The 14604-nt window shown below is 44.8% G+C and overlaps 1 protein-coding gene across 3 annotated transcripts in view; it reads left to right on the top strand.

Moving 5' to 3' along the window:
- CUEDC1 (CUE domain containing 1) overlaps window positions 1–6524 on the top strand; it is a 123305-nt gene extending 116781 nt beyond the window's left edge. For all 3 annotated transcript variants that reach the window (XM_039508133.1, XM_039508135.1, XM_039508134.1), the window contains 2 exons: window positions 1335–1405; window positions 2240–6524. In XM_039508133.1, coding sequence (XP_039364067.1) covers window positions 1335–1402 — 68 coding nt within the window. In that variant the 3' untranslated portion in view covers window positions 1403–1405; window positions 2240–6524. The remainder of the gene's footprint in view (window positions 1–1334; window positions 1406–2239) is intronic.
- Window positions 6525–14604: the final 8080 nt, after the last annotated feature.

Genomic DNA, 14604 nt, shown 5'->3' with positions numbered 1-14604 from the left:
ATGCTTGTTTCTGCTAGAGAGCAAGTCTCCAGCTGATTTGCCCACTGCTGTGGTATGTGGGGGTATGTGACCCCAAATAGCAGGGGTTGCACACCAAAAATGGAGCTTCCTTCCTTGCAGATTCCTTCCTGCCTGTGACGCTAGCTGTTTGGAACCTGTTCCCTGAGTCGCCCTTTCCTAACGCAAAGAGCTAGCAGGCCTGGACCATCCCTGTGGCTAATGTAAAGTGAAACAGGAATGGGGGAGCTCTCTCTGCACCAGGAACAGCATGGGGGAGCTCCCCCAAGCCAGAGACAGGATGAGGAACTCCCCCACTTTTTAGCCAGGCTCCTCCCATCTCTCTTAATTTCAAACCTTGTACTGTACAACGGATACTTCTCCACCCATGTGTTAACTCACCAAGGTATATGAATGAGGTTTGGGGTGAGCAGGCCCTTCCTCCTGGTCCCCTTCCCCCATGTGTTCTGGCTGTTCAGCCCCCCGTTCTCTTTTAGTTCAGCTCCTCATCAGACGACGGGATCACCAAGCGAAATGAAGTAGGGCCTCCTTCCCCAAGGGCCAAGAACACCCTCTGTAGGTTTGGGTGGGTAACGCTCGCCTCGGCTTTGCAACAGGGGTGCACAGATTTAACACAAGGGTTCTCAAACTGGGGGTCGGGACCCCTCAGGAGGTCATGAGGTTATTACATGGGGGGTTGCGAGCTGTCAGCCTCCACCCCAAACCCCACTTTACCTCCAGCATTTATAATGGTGTTAAATATATAAAAAGGTGTTTTTAATGTATATGTGGGAGTCGCACTCAGAGGCTTGTTGTGTGAAAGGGGTCACCAGTACAAAAGTCTGAGAACCCCTGATTTAACGGAAATGTAACCAGGTGGTGGATCAGCAGCCCCGAGACCTGAAGTCCACTGTTTGTCTATAAGACAACACAACAGCAGTAGCCTCTTCCCCTGACCCAGGAAAAGCACCACAAGGGGTGAGAGGGTGGTACAGTCTCCATAGCCCATTCACACCAAGGCCCATCTTCTGAGGCAGCCAACCAAGGTGCCAGCTGCACAAGTGGGCACTCGTGCAGCAGGAAATGGGCTGATACCCACCTACTCATTTCACGTAGGACATTGAACTGCCATCTAACAGTAGTGGCTTTGTTCACTGCTAGCCCGGGGCAGGTTTGAACCAACCAGTGACCCAAGAATGACAGTCACCCATATCCTTCTGCAATGCCCAGGCCCTTCCAGTCCCCTGACACTGCTGCAGCTTTCCCACCCACCTTGTTTAGATACGGGAAGGATCTCCTGAAGTTCTGACCACACAGCTCTGTCTCATACCTTTCAGATGAGGATTTCCAAGCAAGAAGGCAGCAGCTACACGAGGAAGAGGAGAGGCCAAAAGAAGGACAATAAATGGTAAGAAGTGTTTGGGGAGTAATGTGCAGCTAGTTACAGGAATCAGCTCAGCTATCCTGTTGTAAGCCCATCTCCCCGTCGCACCCCCGATCAGTTGAGTGATGTAGATTAGACAATTGGGCCAATGGACAAAGTGCCAGCCTAAGAAAATTCAAAGGATCTGTTGAATGCTGTCATGGAGTAAACAAGTGCCTTGAGCTTTACCCCTGGTGCTCCAGTGCAAAGTTGGCTTCAGCTGTTTGTTCTTCCCTGGCTTTCTCAGGATGGATTACTTCCTCTTGTTTCAGCTACAGCTGATAGCACCAGCCCCACAACATCCTTGGTGACTTAGGGTGAAAATCACCATGCCTCAGAGAGGATGTGTGGAGTTCTTTGTGCTATGTGTTAAGGATCTAAGTAGGTCTTTGTGCATAAAGCCTTGCACATGGGGCTTGCATTGGGGTGAATGTCACCCACAGGGACTTATTCTGCCATTGTTGTTCCCACGTCTGCCCCTTCAGCCCCATTAATAGCTGCTGTGTGGATAGCAACAGGTACTTTGACCTTTGTACTGAAGAATGTAAGAGAAACTGTTGGGCCAATTCTTCCCTTTTTTTTTTTTGCCCTCCATGAAGAATGTATGTGGGTGGACTCAGCATGAGGTTTCTGATGAAAACCATGCAGAGGCTCCAATATTCATGCCTGCCTGTTCCTATGAATCAAGTTCAGTGAATCCTTGTGGGTTGGTTTAAAAATATCCAGTGGACAGTGACAGGCTTTGTTTCAGCACCATGAGTGAAGCAGCTTTGACTGAATACACTTCTTCCTCTCCCCCTCCCTGCCCTTCTCTTCTAGATCCCAGATCCATTGCCTGAACTGGGCTTTATTTGTTAAAGTCTTAATAAGAAGATGGCTGCAAAGAAAAAACAATTTCCTTGGCTCTCCCCACTATCATCCTCTTCTGAAGTACAAGTATTAAAGTGAGGCACAATTTTTTCTTCCCAGCGGGTTTGAAAACACCTCTTTCCTATCCAGCAAATGCAACCAAAACTAAGCAGCTGATCTGAATTTTTCTCAGTCACTGCAGTGAAGATAACGGATTTCAAGCTTGTGGGAATAATGGCCTATCCCCCACCGTCTTTGATATAAACATGATTTGGATATGAATTAAAAACAATAATAACAATAATACATTGAACAGATGGGCTCTGGCTTGCCCATTTTTAAACATATCACTGTAGCAATCTGTGTAACTTTACGCACATAAAAAAAAGACCTGAAAAATGTTGTTTATTGTTGTTGTTACTAAGAGTTAATAAGTCAGGATCCGGATCAGGTAATAGGCAGGATAATATAAATTGTCTTTTTAAAAAGAAAAGGCCTTCTCCTGGGCATCTCACATTGAATTAAACCTTTGCCTCAGGCATTGATAAAAATGCCTTGAACTAGACACCAAGCTGGGGCCAGTTTCTCCTCCAATGTACCACTTTCTCTAGCTTTGTGCTGCTGCTCTTGTGATATTATGGTACCTTTACAGAGCAGGAATGGGGGTGGGGGAGGGCTGAATTTCAACGCTGTTTAGTTCTCCCTGCTGATCTCTGAATTAGAACATATCCCACGGGTTCTCATTTGGATTGTTCATGACAGTTGGCTGCTCCCTATGTAGCAGGCAATGAGTTTTGGCGGTCTGGAAACACTTACCAGATTAGATGGGAGGGGATTGTAGATGGGGGCCTTATTTGATTCACCTCTGAGTTTGTACATCATAGGCTAAATCCTGCTTATTGTGAGTCTCACAGTTGACTTCTGTGGGATCAGAATTGGGCCTCGGGTTGAGACATGAGTGGGTTTTCTCTAGCTGAGCTCACATGGTCTATGGGCACAGACCTGAGAGCAGTTCTTATAACATGAAATGAAGAGGAGATTGGTTCAGATCTCGCCAATCAGTGTGAGATGACATCCCTCCTTCTGGAGAGAGCTTGGAATCTGGTGGCACAGTGGAACATTGTGGGGATTAAAAGTAACGCTCAAATCATTGGAATTGAAATGGACACTATCAGGCTAAAAATAAATAAATAAATAAATTCCTTCCCTGTGCTACTAACAGCAGTGTCAATAACGGAAATAACTCCCTCCAAGCAAGTTTTCTTTTCTGCATCAATACTAGTTACTTCTCAGTGTGGGTAGCGAGAATAGACTAGTCCGTCTCACTCTCTGCGTCCCATGCAGTAGCACAAGCGCTGCAGCGTTTGGGTTGCAAAAGCAGCAGGAAGACGCACCGATACAAGCAATCAGTCCAACAAAAACCTGTTTTCATTGCCTTTCTATTAGGCTTTGTAACAAAAGCCCACATTGCAGGCTTAAACTCCCTGACAGGCTCCTTTCAAAATCTGCTGGAGAATCTGTATGCCTTTGAAGCGTGTGCCAAGACTGATTCTTTTTAAAAGTTGCTGAGCATGAGGCTCTTGTTCCATGCACCTGGCATTCAATCAAGCTACTCAATGGAAACACGAAGGCAGTGGTGGGTTTCCTCGTCTGGGCCTGAGTAATTTGATACACTGTTCAGAACTAGTAGGGATGAGCCAAAGTGGATTCAGGCACACACAGCACTTCCTTTCAGTGAAGAAGGACTTTGAGTCTGTGTGGCACGGAGTTTCAAGAGGTTCCTGATAAAAGGGTCCATGTGTCTATTGCTGAAGTGACACGTCCTCCTGGCAGAACGTGATTGGGATACTACACTAACACCTCAACTGTCGCTATTGTGCCCCTGACCTCCCAGTCAGAACATGAGCTGCTGCAAACCCCAAACAGTACAGTGGGCAAGTGCATGCAGGCTTGAATCAGGATGCGAACAGCAGCCATGCCTTGGGATCCCAGCAACTTTTGAGGTTCTCAAACACTAAAGATCCTCTAAAGATTCAACTCCCCCCACCCACACCCCAAGCCTGTTTTTGGTGTCTGTTCCTTTAAAAAAATAAAAGGGAGAGGAGCATCAATGAGTCTTTTGGTAAAACCTCCTGAGTGGCGGGAGAAATTTGCCTGCTCCAGGGACTAGAATAGTTTCAAATGAGGTCATCTGTGCTCAGACAAGAATTCAGTGGCTTGGAAGCTTCTGCAGCACGCAGGATATGAGGTTCCTGGAATATGCTTTCGAGGCTGTTCAGAGAAAGGAAGTGACTAAGGGCCTGATTTTGGGAGCTGCCAGGCACCCACTGGCCCCTTTGAAGTCAGTGGGCACTATATTGCTCAGCAGTACTCAGGGTAAGGCCCCAAGTGTGTGTGTGTGTACTTGTGTGTGTACATGTGTGTGTGTGTACGTGTACATACATATTGGTTGCTAAGGGTGAAGCTGGAGCACTACCACTGGAAACAGAAGGGCTTTTGGAGGAGGAGTGACTTTTATCCCCAGCCTTAGAATTAGAAGGTCTGTTTCTCCCCCACCCACCTTTTCCTGTCCTCAGTTGGCTCCTACTTTAATAAGTGCTTGGCTGTTTCTCCCTCTCCTAAAGCAGCTCTGCATGTTTGGAAGAAAATCAAGCTTGGAATCAGATCAGCTTGTAAAAGTTCCCACTCCTCTTGACTACTGAGGACTTAACTTTGAGCTAAGTTTCCATGAATGCAAAAAGGCACCAGCGGCCGAACAAACAGAAGCTCAGACTCTTGCTGGTAGGAAACTGTGCTGCCTGTCCCAGCAGAAACGCATTTTTTTAAGACAGCTTGGTCTCCAGGAAGTGCTTTGTGGATTAGAGGGAGAAGGAGGGGAAAAATACAAATGCACCTGTCCCACAGGACACACGTGTTGTATGTTAGCAGCTGCCCTGCTGCTAAATTAGTGCTAGGCTTATTGAAATCTTTTACTCCTTGGCGCGTCTCTAGAAATCAAGTTGTGTTATAGCACAACCTTATGGAGTCATGTTAACTAACAATGTGTTAACAGTCACTATAGACAAGGACAAGGTGGGCTTAACATTTCATCATCTAGTCATGGGTAAAGCTGAGTAGAACCATAGAGTTAACCATGGCCGGCTGACACAATGCTTAGCACAACTTCTCCCTCTCTATGCTGACTTCTAAGACATTGTGTCAGTTAACATAGCTCCTCAAGGTCATCTTCTTAATGCAATCTCAAGCTGTATCTACATTTAAAAGCCTGCAGCGGCACAGCTGGAGACTAGCCCAGAGGCGGCTTATTGCCTCATTGTTCTATTAGGGCCAATTTGGAGATGTACTGAACACATCTGTGAGGTGCTGAGCGTCCTCTATTCTAGTGGTTCTCAACGTGTGGTCGGGTCTGCAGACTGTGTCTAAGGGGTCCGCGAAAGACTTAGACTGAAAACTATATATAGACAATAGATTTCCAAAGGGGTCTGCACCTCCATTTGAAATTGTTTAGGGATCTGTAAATGAAAAAAAGTTGAGAACCACTGCTCTCTTCAAAGTCAGTTGGAGGTTTGAGTGCTCAGAACCCCCCAGGACAGAGCCCATACTGAGATGTGATGCTCCCTTGACCCACATTTGTAGGCATATAAAAAGCCAGGCAGAGTAAAGAGTATTTGGTGGTTTTTTAGAAACTTAGCATTGCAGTGAATGGGAGGAGAATAATATTGTTACATGACTTCTTTGAACTGCATTTGATATGCAGGGGGGTTTACATCTTTCTGGCTTTGTTTAGACTAGGATCTAAAGGTAGGTGTGGTGTTAGCATGTGGTAGCTAACAAGTGCTAGCTACTAAATGTCTAGTGTAGACAAGGCAGTGTATATGTTAACATGCATAGTTTAGCATGTGTTACACTGCCTTGTCTATGCAGGACTTTTAGGACGTGCTAGCTAATGCGTTCTAACAATGCACCTTTAGATCCTAGTCGTGACGCAGTCGTTTTGAATGATGTAACCATATAGCCATTTCCAAATGTCCCGAGGGCACCAAATACCATTGTAATGGAGGAGGAAGGGTGATTTCTTTTTTCCTTTTTAAAAATTCAGGTCTAACAAGCGGAAAGGTCACAAAGACAGGCTTGACAGCTGAAATGCATTTCTTCTAGAAAAATGTACAATACTCAGTGACGTTTGTATCGCTTCTATACGAAATGGTTTAAAAACCAAAAAAGACTTGTGATGTTTGTGAGTGTTGCTATTTTAGAACTTATTTCTATAAGTATTTTTTTCTTAAAGATGTTTAATAGTAATTCATATAATAAAGTCATGTTGTACTCCTAATGCCTTGGTTTTCTTTGCTTTTGATTTTTTATGGCCACGAAAAAAAAAAAGTGAAACTGAGAATCAAGTGAAACAAATTTTTCTTTCATCTCGGTTCTGGACACTGCTCTCGATGGCTCATCTGTTACCGAATGAGTAGCTCTTCGAAGTGAGGGCTTCTTATTGCCTCACTCATGGTGACTGTGTAGTGCACAATCCAGTAGGCGGCTCCAAAGCAATAGGAAGGAGGACTTCTCTGAACAGCCCGACTGCCATAGCAGAGCTCCAACAAGCTCTTGCCAAAGTGATCTGAACTACAGTTGGTCAGCAAATGGCTTTTTCCTGCCCCCCACTGAAAATTTTAGACTATAACTCCGGTGATGCACCACAGTTTCCCCTTGTGGAGACCAGAAGCTGTTCATCAGGCCATCCCTGGCTGGGGTGCATCATGGGAGATGTAGTCTGTCTGGGAAGCCTGGCCCATAGAAAATCAGGGACATGAAGTGACAACATTACAACTCCGAAGAGGCACTGAGGTAACATATCCAAATTGAAATATTTCAGTTTTTGTTGAAAAATTGAACATCTGGAAAAAAAATCTGCAAAAACCAGATGCTTTTCATATAAAAGTTTATTTCAGTGGTTCTCAACCTATTTACCATTGTGGGCTGCATATGTAGCTCTCTGTGTGATATGTGGGCTGCATCCATGCAATATATCTACTACCTGTATGGCCCTGAGGATGTCACAGCTGCAGCTGTGTGCTGAATGAGCCGCGGGTTTCAAAATAAAAAGGCTTAGATGGAAATTTTTTCATCCAGTCCTAAATTGAATGCCTGGGCAGCTAATGGGTGATTGGGGGCAGGTTATAAACTGTAACATGAAATTTTTACTCAAAAACACCCCTCTTTACAGTACAGGAGACTCGTAAACCCAAGGAAAGCTTTTCCTGGAAATGTGATCCCTGTCATAAGCAGCTCTCCATCCTCTGCCTCCTCCAGAAAGACTCTGAATGCTTTGCCACTTGACCTTGCAGGAGCAGCAGATTGGTGCAGGGAGAGCTAATGTTAGTTGTGGTAGTCACGGACTTGTCATGACTCAAGAACACCTTTTGTGAAGGAGCTCAGAGTATGGATCAAGAAGAAAAATTTGAAGCTTTATCATGAGGGGGAAAGGGCTTGAGGAATTCTGAATCAAACAGGTGTAGCCTCTGACCCAACTGCCTGCTGTCAAGTCCTGCAATGTATCTGTCTCCGTCTTTGGTATGGAGGGGAGCTGCTGGCAGTGACTGCAGGGTCAAGAGGAAGCAACATGTCCTGAGACCTCTTCCTTCCATGGGCAGCCCCTCCATATCAAACGTGCATTGACCTACTTCAGGCTTCTAGCAAGTTACCAGTGCAGCCCTCGCTTGGACCAAAGATTCTAAGGCAGGATTTAGAGGTGAGTGAGGGGGCTTTATGTCTCTGATTGTTCATCACAGCCTGGCAGGCAGCATCACACCCTGGCTCTGTGCAAAGCCCATCTACATGAGTTTTGCACAGGCTGGGGTAAGAGTCAGGTGGGCCCATTGACCTTAGGAAACATTGAGGAATGATTTCCCTAGTAAATGCGTGATCCTGGCAGTTGCATTCTACTGTATAGGGCATGTACCATTCACACCCTTTCCTCTGACATATGTAGGCATTTAAGACCTGATCCAGTGCAAGTCATTCCATTGAGTTCAGTGGGCATTAGATGGAGCTCTTAGCCAGTGAAATCAATATCAGATCTTCTGTAGCTGGGCTTTATTTATGAACAAGAATTGCTGATCCAGGCTGCTCAGGGACAGTTGTGACATCAGATGTGTGTGTGTAAGCTCACGGCACATCTACAGTCAGCCATATTAATGTGGAACTGCATTTTATCAAAAATATGGTGTTACCCACTTAATGCTGAAAATAAGTCTCTCGGGATGAAGTGCGTGCAGTTTCTTTAAACTGTTTCATTGTCTGGAATACATCAACTCCCCCATGTCTGTCAAACGTACATTCAGGCTCCTTCACATTGTCTTCTAGTGGAAAGGGAATACATTTATTATAAGGTATTATTTCTGAAATATGTGTTCTTAATTTTCAACACCATATATTTACACTCACTGGCTGGATCAGTATGTCTTGAAGTGTGAAACGTTATTGAAGGTAGACAATTTAAAGCAAGGTGGAGCTTGTGGATCTCACTTCCTCAGTCAGTGACAGCATCTTTGCTTTTTCCCAGTGTGTGCTTTGTGTTCTGACACCTAACATCTCCTAAAATTTTGAAGAGGAATCTGAGCAAAACAGACAGTTTTGGCAATGCTGTTGTGCAAATCCACCAGGAATGCCTTGTAAGTTGCACAGTTCTGGTCTGTGTCAAGTTTGGGGTAAAGCCTGAAATCAGGCGAGTTGTGATTACAGGGGCCAGATCCTCAACTGGCATATGTAAATCAACATAGCGTATCAGTGGAGCTTTGCTGCTATACAGCAGCTGAGGTTCTGGCCCACTTTGTTGAGGAAGATTTTTGCCTGGCTCAGGTAATCAGATAAGTGCACCTATAAATATGATGAATGAATGGCCAGAACCAAACACATGATGAAAAAATATGAATCTAACGTTATGAGGCTGTCTGATTCTGAACTTGACAACTTTTCGCAGTTTGGCCTCTGTTCAGAAGACCTAAATCAGTGCTGCATCTTTGATGGATTATTTTTGGGATGAGTAGAGAAGCAGGCATTGATCTTACTTTTCATGCCTTCATATGCATCTTTTTAAGTCAGCCGTTGCAGGCCGCAATACAGTAACTGCATTGGCACACCGCAGCAGGCTTTAATGCTGACTTATTAGCATTCACTGGCCTTTAAGACAACACTAGCCTCTTATTCTTGCTCTGGAAGGATGCTCTTGTATTTAAGGTGCATGATAAATAGACAGCTCCAGACCTAACTGTAGCCAGTTAGTTAGGAGCCCTGAGCTCCCTTCCTGAGTGATACTGGCACTTGGATACCACAGTGATGGGACCATACAGGTACTGGATCTTTCTGCTTTTGTAACTAGGGGAGAATTATCAGCCTGAGAGGCGCTTTAAGCCAATGTTTGAGTTCCCCCACCACAAGCATGGATTAGCACTTGCAGAGGGGACCATGGGTTCAGAGGGCTCTCCTAACAGAGCTCTCTGTTAATTTCCTCTGAAGCACCTGGCATTGCCTACTGTCGGAAGACAGGATGCTGGGCTAGATGGACCATTGGTCTGACTCAGTAGGGCGGTTCTTATGTTCCTGCTCTTGCCTTCCATGGTGTATTATCCTGTTTGCCGCCTCCTGACCTTGCCTTCATTTCCCTGAACTACAGCTGGGTGCTCTGCTGATTTCCAGTTGTGTTAGCCCTCCCCACCTCCCTTCGCTGTTAAACATGTTGGTTCCTCACCAGGACTGGGATTCTGTTGCCTTGCAGTGGCCAATCCGTGAATTGCACAAGGATGGTTATTTATTTTTGGACAGGCCTTTAGCTAAGACTGAAGCCACACAGCAAGGGGCTGTTAGAACTGATCCTTCTGCTTATTGTCCTTTGGATTTCTACAGAAAATCCAAGCCTTTTGGTGCCCCTGCCCAGCCAGCCAGCAGAACTCAACTCCCAGCTTCTCTCCCCATTGGAGACTTAACCCCAACTTGTATAGCAGCCCATGCAAACAGACCTGCCTTGCAACCCACCCTCAAAGCCACCAGCCCAGCAGTATTTTGGAGCAGCAGGGAGAAGCAGATTCCAAAGCTGAGGGCCCCTTGCAGCGAATTCTCTGTCCAATAAACTTATGAGGAGCGAAGGCGGTCTCCAAAGCAACACCCTTAAGTTTAGTCTGTAAACCAACGGGCAGCCAGTGCAGATCATGTGTGTAAGATTAACCTAAAGACAGTTGCTATTATTAGTTCAGAGTTTATTGCTGCTTGGAAGAACTTCCAAGGCTTGGAGCTGTGTATAGAGCTGAGGCCTCTACAACAGGGGGTCCTGGTTCTGCTACTGACTGGCTCTATGACCATGCCCAGATCACATCTCATCTCTCTGCTGGGTTTTCCCTCTGTACAGCTGCTAAAATAAAGGTCCCTGAACTCCCCAGTGAGTTGTGAAGCCTCCTTCATGAGAAAGTGCTTTTAGATCCTTGGATGCAAAGTGCTAGACAAAGTATTTGTTATTACCTTAATTGTAAAAAGCATGAGAGGCTGAAAACCTGAAAACTTCAGCTGAAAAAGTGAATGGAAACTTCCTATTGCAGCAAGTAATTTTCATCATTAACCTACCAACACTGCAGTTATAAATAGTGGGAAATTGGAGCTTTGGAAATGAGTTTAAAGGGTTAGTGCCTGCTAACTCCTTAGTGTGGCCATGAATGCAGTCCTGGACAGCAATCTGTAGTTTCCTTTTTAATTCTCTCTCTCTAATGGGGGAAGTTTGTTCCTCCGCGAAGTGTGAATTGAGATGATAAAATGGTCCCCAACTAAAACTCTGAATCCAAATCACTCTAAACGCTAAGGTGGTTTTGGATTGGGATCCAAATTTTGTTGCTTGAGGACAATCTCTAAGGTAGATTTATTGCCTCTTGTGTTTATTATATTTGAAGATGGATTGAATGGCTTGTGTCTGAAATTACCATATGTATTTTTCACATTGACCTATCCGTAATTAGAGGGAAACGGAGGAGTGTAGCTAATAAATATAGATTACTTCTTGATCTCTGTTTCTTGGAAGTCAGGTTCATGGAAATACTGTAATGGTGAGAAGGTTATTTATGCACAGCAGATAACCTTGGTGTTGCTGTGAAATCCATAAATGAAATAAAATTAAATTAAACTAAGAAAATCAGGCTGGATGAGCCAGCATCTGACAGGCTAAACGTTACATCTGCTGCCACATGGTGGAAACATAAGGTACCACCTGTCCTCAAGAAAATACCCCAAAACAGCCAGGGCTGATTCTCTGTAGACTAGCCCCTGGGGTGGTCATTTTGTACATGTGCAAAGAGCGTATGAAATGCTACTATTTGATATCCTTTCTCACCCCCTTCACACAAGGGTAAGTGACAACGCAAGCTACAGAGCAACCGAGAATGTGGCCTTTTAGTTTAGATCCCCAGGCTTAACCATTGTCCAAAGTTGTCCTTAAACTGGAGCATTGAACAGCTGTCCTCAACAGTAATAACAGAGAGGTGTGGCCTGTAGAATACACAGGTCCTTGTATGTGCAGCTCTAGCTTGATCCTAGCGTTGAAGTAGGTGGGCCTTTGTAGACATAATGGTCCCTTCTGGCCTTTCATACCAATTACTGTCTGACTCCATAGGTCTCACCTCTATAATGCAACAAAGGCAAGAACAGCCTCTGGCTACTCTGGAGCCTCTAATTCAGTTATTTACCCTCTCCAGGCCTCAGTTTCCCTCTCTGTAATAGGGACTTACTGGTGTCCTAGGGCAGGGTAAGTATTAACAAACACAGAGCTGAGTGCACTCAGACCCTCGTATGGAGGGAACCATGTAGCTAGGGTAAATGCAAAGTATTATTTGGAGGGGGAGAGTGTGAAGTGAGAGAGCAGGAGGAAGTGAGCTGCAGCCTCAGCAAGGCTACATGATTCTGAAGCCAGCTGGGCTTTATTCTTAGACATATGGTATGAGCTTAAGGACTTTAATTTGTGTAAGTTGCCAGACATATGGATGCTGTACTCTCGCACTCTCAGATGTGCTTTCTTCCTAAGGGAAAAATTTAGTGCCTGTCACAGTTACTGTTCATTCACACTCTCATCCTTTTGAAAGAAATTGATAAAAATTATACGGGTGTCCCTCTTCCCAGGATTGTGCCTGCCCCTCAACTCAGATGTCCTTCATCATCCACCAGCTGAGATAGGAGTCTGACCAGGCTAAGGCAAAACAGATTAAACAAATCAATCATAAAGGAGGTGTGTCCAACAGGCTTTGGTACATTTTTACATGTGTTTGGTGGGTGTAATGTGGTTACGACTGTTAGCTTCAAGTCTGGGATTTTGCTATCAACATTCTAGACCCAGACACTTCATTATCTTCACTGACAATAATTCTTAAGACCAAGAGTTTTGGAAGTATGAGCCTAAGTCTATATTTAGGCATCCAAATAAGTGGCCTGATTTTCAAAGGTGCTGCCTGTCACAGTGTAAGGGTAACTGCACCTGTATCCCCTGCCTCCATGGTCCACTCCGGGAGTGCCCAGTCTGGTCTCAGATTTCTAGCCATCACCATCTCTGGGTAAGGACCCTTGTCCCACTCCCCTCTGGCTGGGGTTTTTAAAGCTGCACAGCCCTCTGCCTTACACTGTAATATCCTCAGCAAGCCAGTGTGCCTAAAGACCAGCACCTAGGCTTTGCTTTCTTCCCCAGGGCTATGAACAGCATACTGCCAGCAGTTACAAGTTACCACCCAGCTCTTTCTAAGCAAGCATCTTTATTCCTAAGGTAAAAGCATTTCAGAGAAACCATAATAAAAACAATTCACAGAATTATTCACACACTACACATGCCAGGAATTACCCATCAGCTTATGGGATCCTAGTAGGCCAAAGTCTTCCCAATCCTTCCACAAGGGTTGGGGCCCTTGAATAGAAGGTCCTGTCTGGTTGCTGGATCAAAAAGAAGACCCTATGTCACTTCAAGCTCATCCTTTTATACCAAAAGCCCTTTTCTTTGTCTCCTAGTCTCTAGAAAACCCATCTTGAAACAGTTTATGCAAACCAGTCCGGAGGCGGTATCTCTCTAGAGTTCTCAGTGACTCACCTTCATCAACCCCGTTTTTTGTTCCTGTAGTAGCTGTGATAACCCTCCCCCATGGAGTATAACACAATCATACATAAACTATTCATAACCAATACGATATTGTACAAAGCTATTGTATGGGATTGCAATATCTGTCATGCTGCCCACCCAAGAGCTCGTTTGATTTCAAGTGTTGAACATCGGGCGCTCAGCCTTTTTGGAAAATGAGGCCATAAAATGGAGGATGGGATTATCCAAAGTGTTCAGCGTCAGCCGAACTCTGAAATCAGTGGAGCTCCCTACGGGCTTATGGCTCTATCTGTGCTCATCTTAGTGCAGGGATTAAAAATTGCACCAACCCATTTTCACTTCTAAATTTTGACATACCTGGTGCTGCTGATTTTGTGATTGCAAACTGTGGCTTCCAATCCATCTTTCCTTGTTTCTCATGCAGATTCAAGTGTGTGTGTGAGAAAAATCACAAATGCAACTTTAGGGGCTGGGCCTCTGAAAATTTGCTACGTTTGATTTCCATTGACATATCCTCTTTTAACCATCAAGCACTCAGGGGACAAGCTGAATAGCCTAAGGAAATGGCAGTTACCAGGCATTGCTGGCAATAGATAACATACTAGAATAGTGCATCACTTAGTGTAATGTTCAGTCATTCATGTGACTCTGCCTGGGCTCCTCACTGGATGAATTGCCATTGACAAAGAAATTGCCCTACTTTGTAAGAATGATTTATTTGCAACACCACAATGCTTGGTTCTCAAAGACAGTGTTGTAATAGCCAAGGGAGTCACTCTCCCCCCCCCCCCCCCCGCCCAATGAAAGACACTGTTTAGATATCAAAGCTCTTTTTGTGGAATGGAAGGGTGATCAAGGCAAGGCAAGGTGCGACTGAAATTATATTCCCTGCCGGAGATATTTCAGGATGTTTAATCATAGGTGCAAAATGTAATTAGAAACAAATCACAATGTTGACTGAGCAACAAGCCACAGTCAGGCTATTTTTAGACTGCCAGAGAAATTCCCACTTAATACACTCTGTCCTAGTAGTGCTGATTGCATTTGTCCTCCCATGTCCTTTTCTATGTGTATGCCTGGCATAGTATTTGAGCCCTTGCCTTTATAAACATTTCAGTATTGGGCCTTTGAGGCTTTATATATTTTTTTTAATGTTTTGATTTGAGTGTATGTGAAAGTTGCTGGCCTGATAGCACTGAGAATGAAATATTTTCTTTAG

This window comes from Mauremys reevesii, linkage group 20 (assembly GCF_016161935.1).
Source record: "Mauremys reevesii isolate NIE-2019 linkage group 20, ASM1616193v1, whole genome shotgun sequence".
Lineage (NCBI taxonomy): Eukaryota > Metazoa > Chordata > Testudines > Geoemydidae > Mauremys > Mauremys reevesii.
This window is presented reverse-complemented; position numbering and strand designations above follow the sequence as displayed.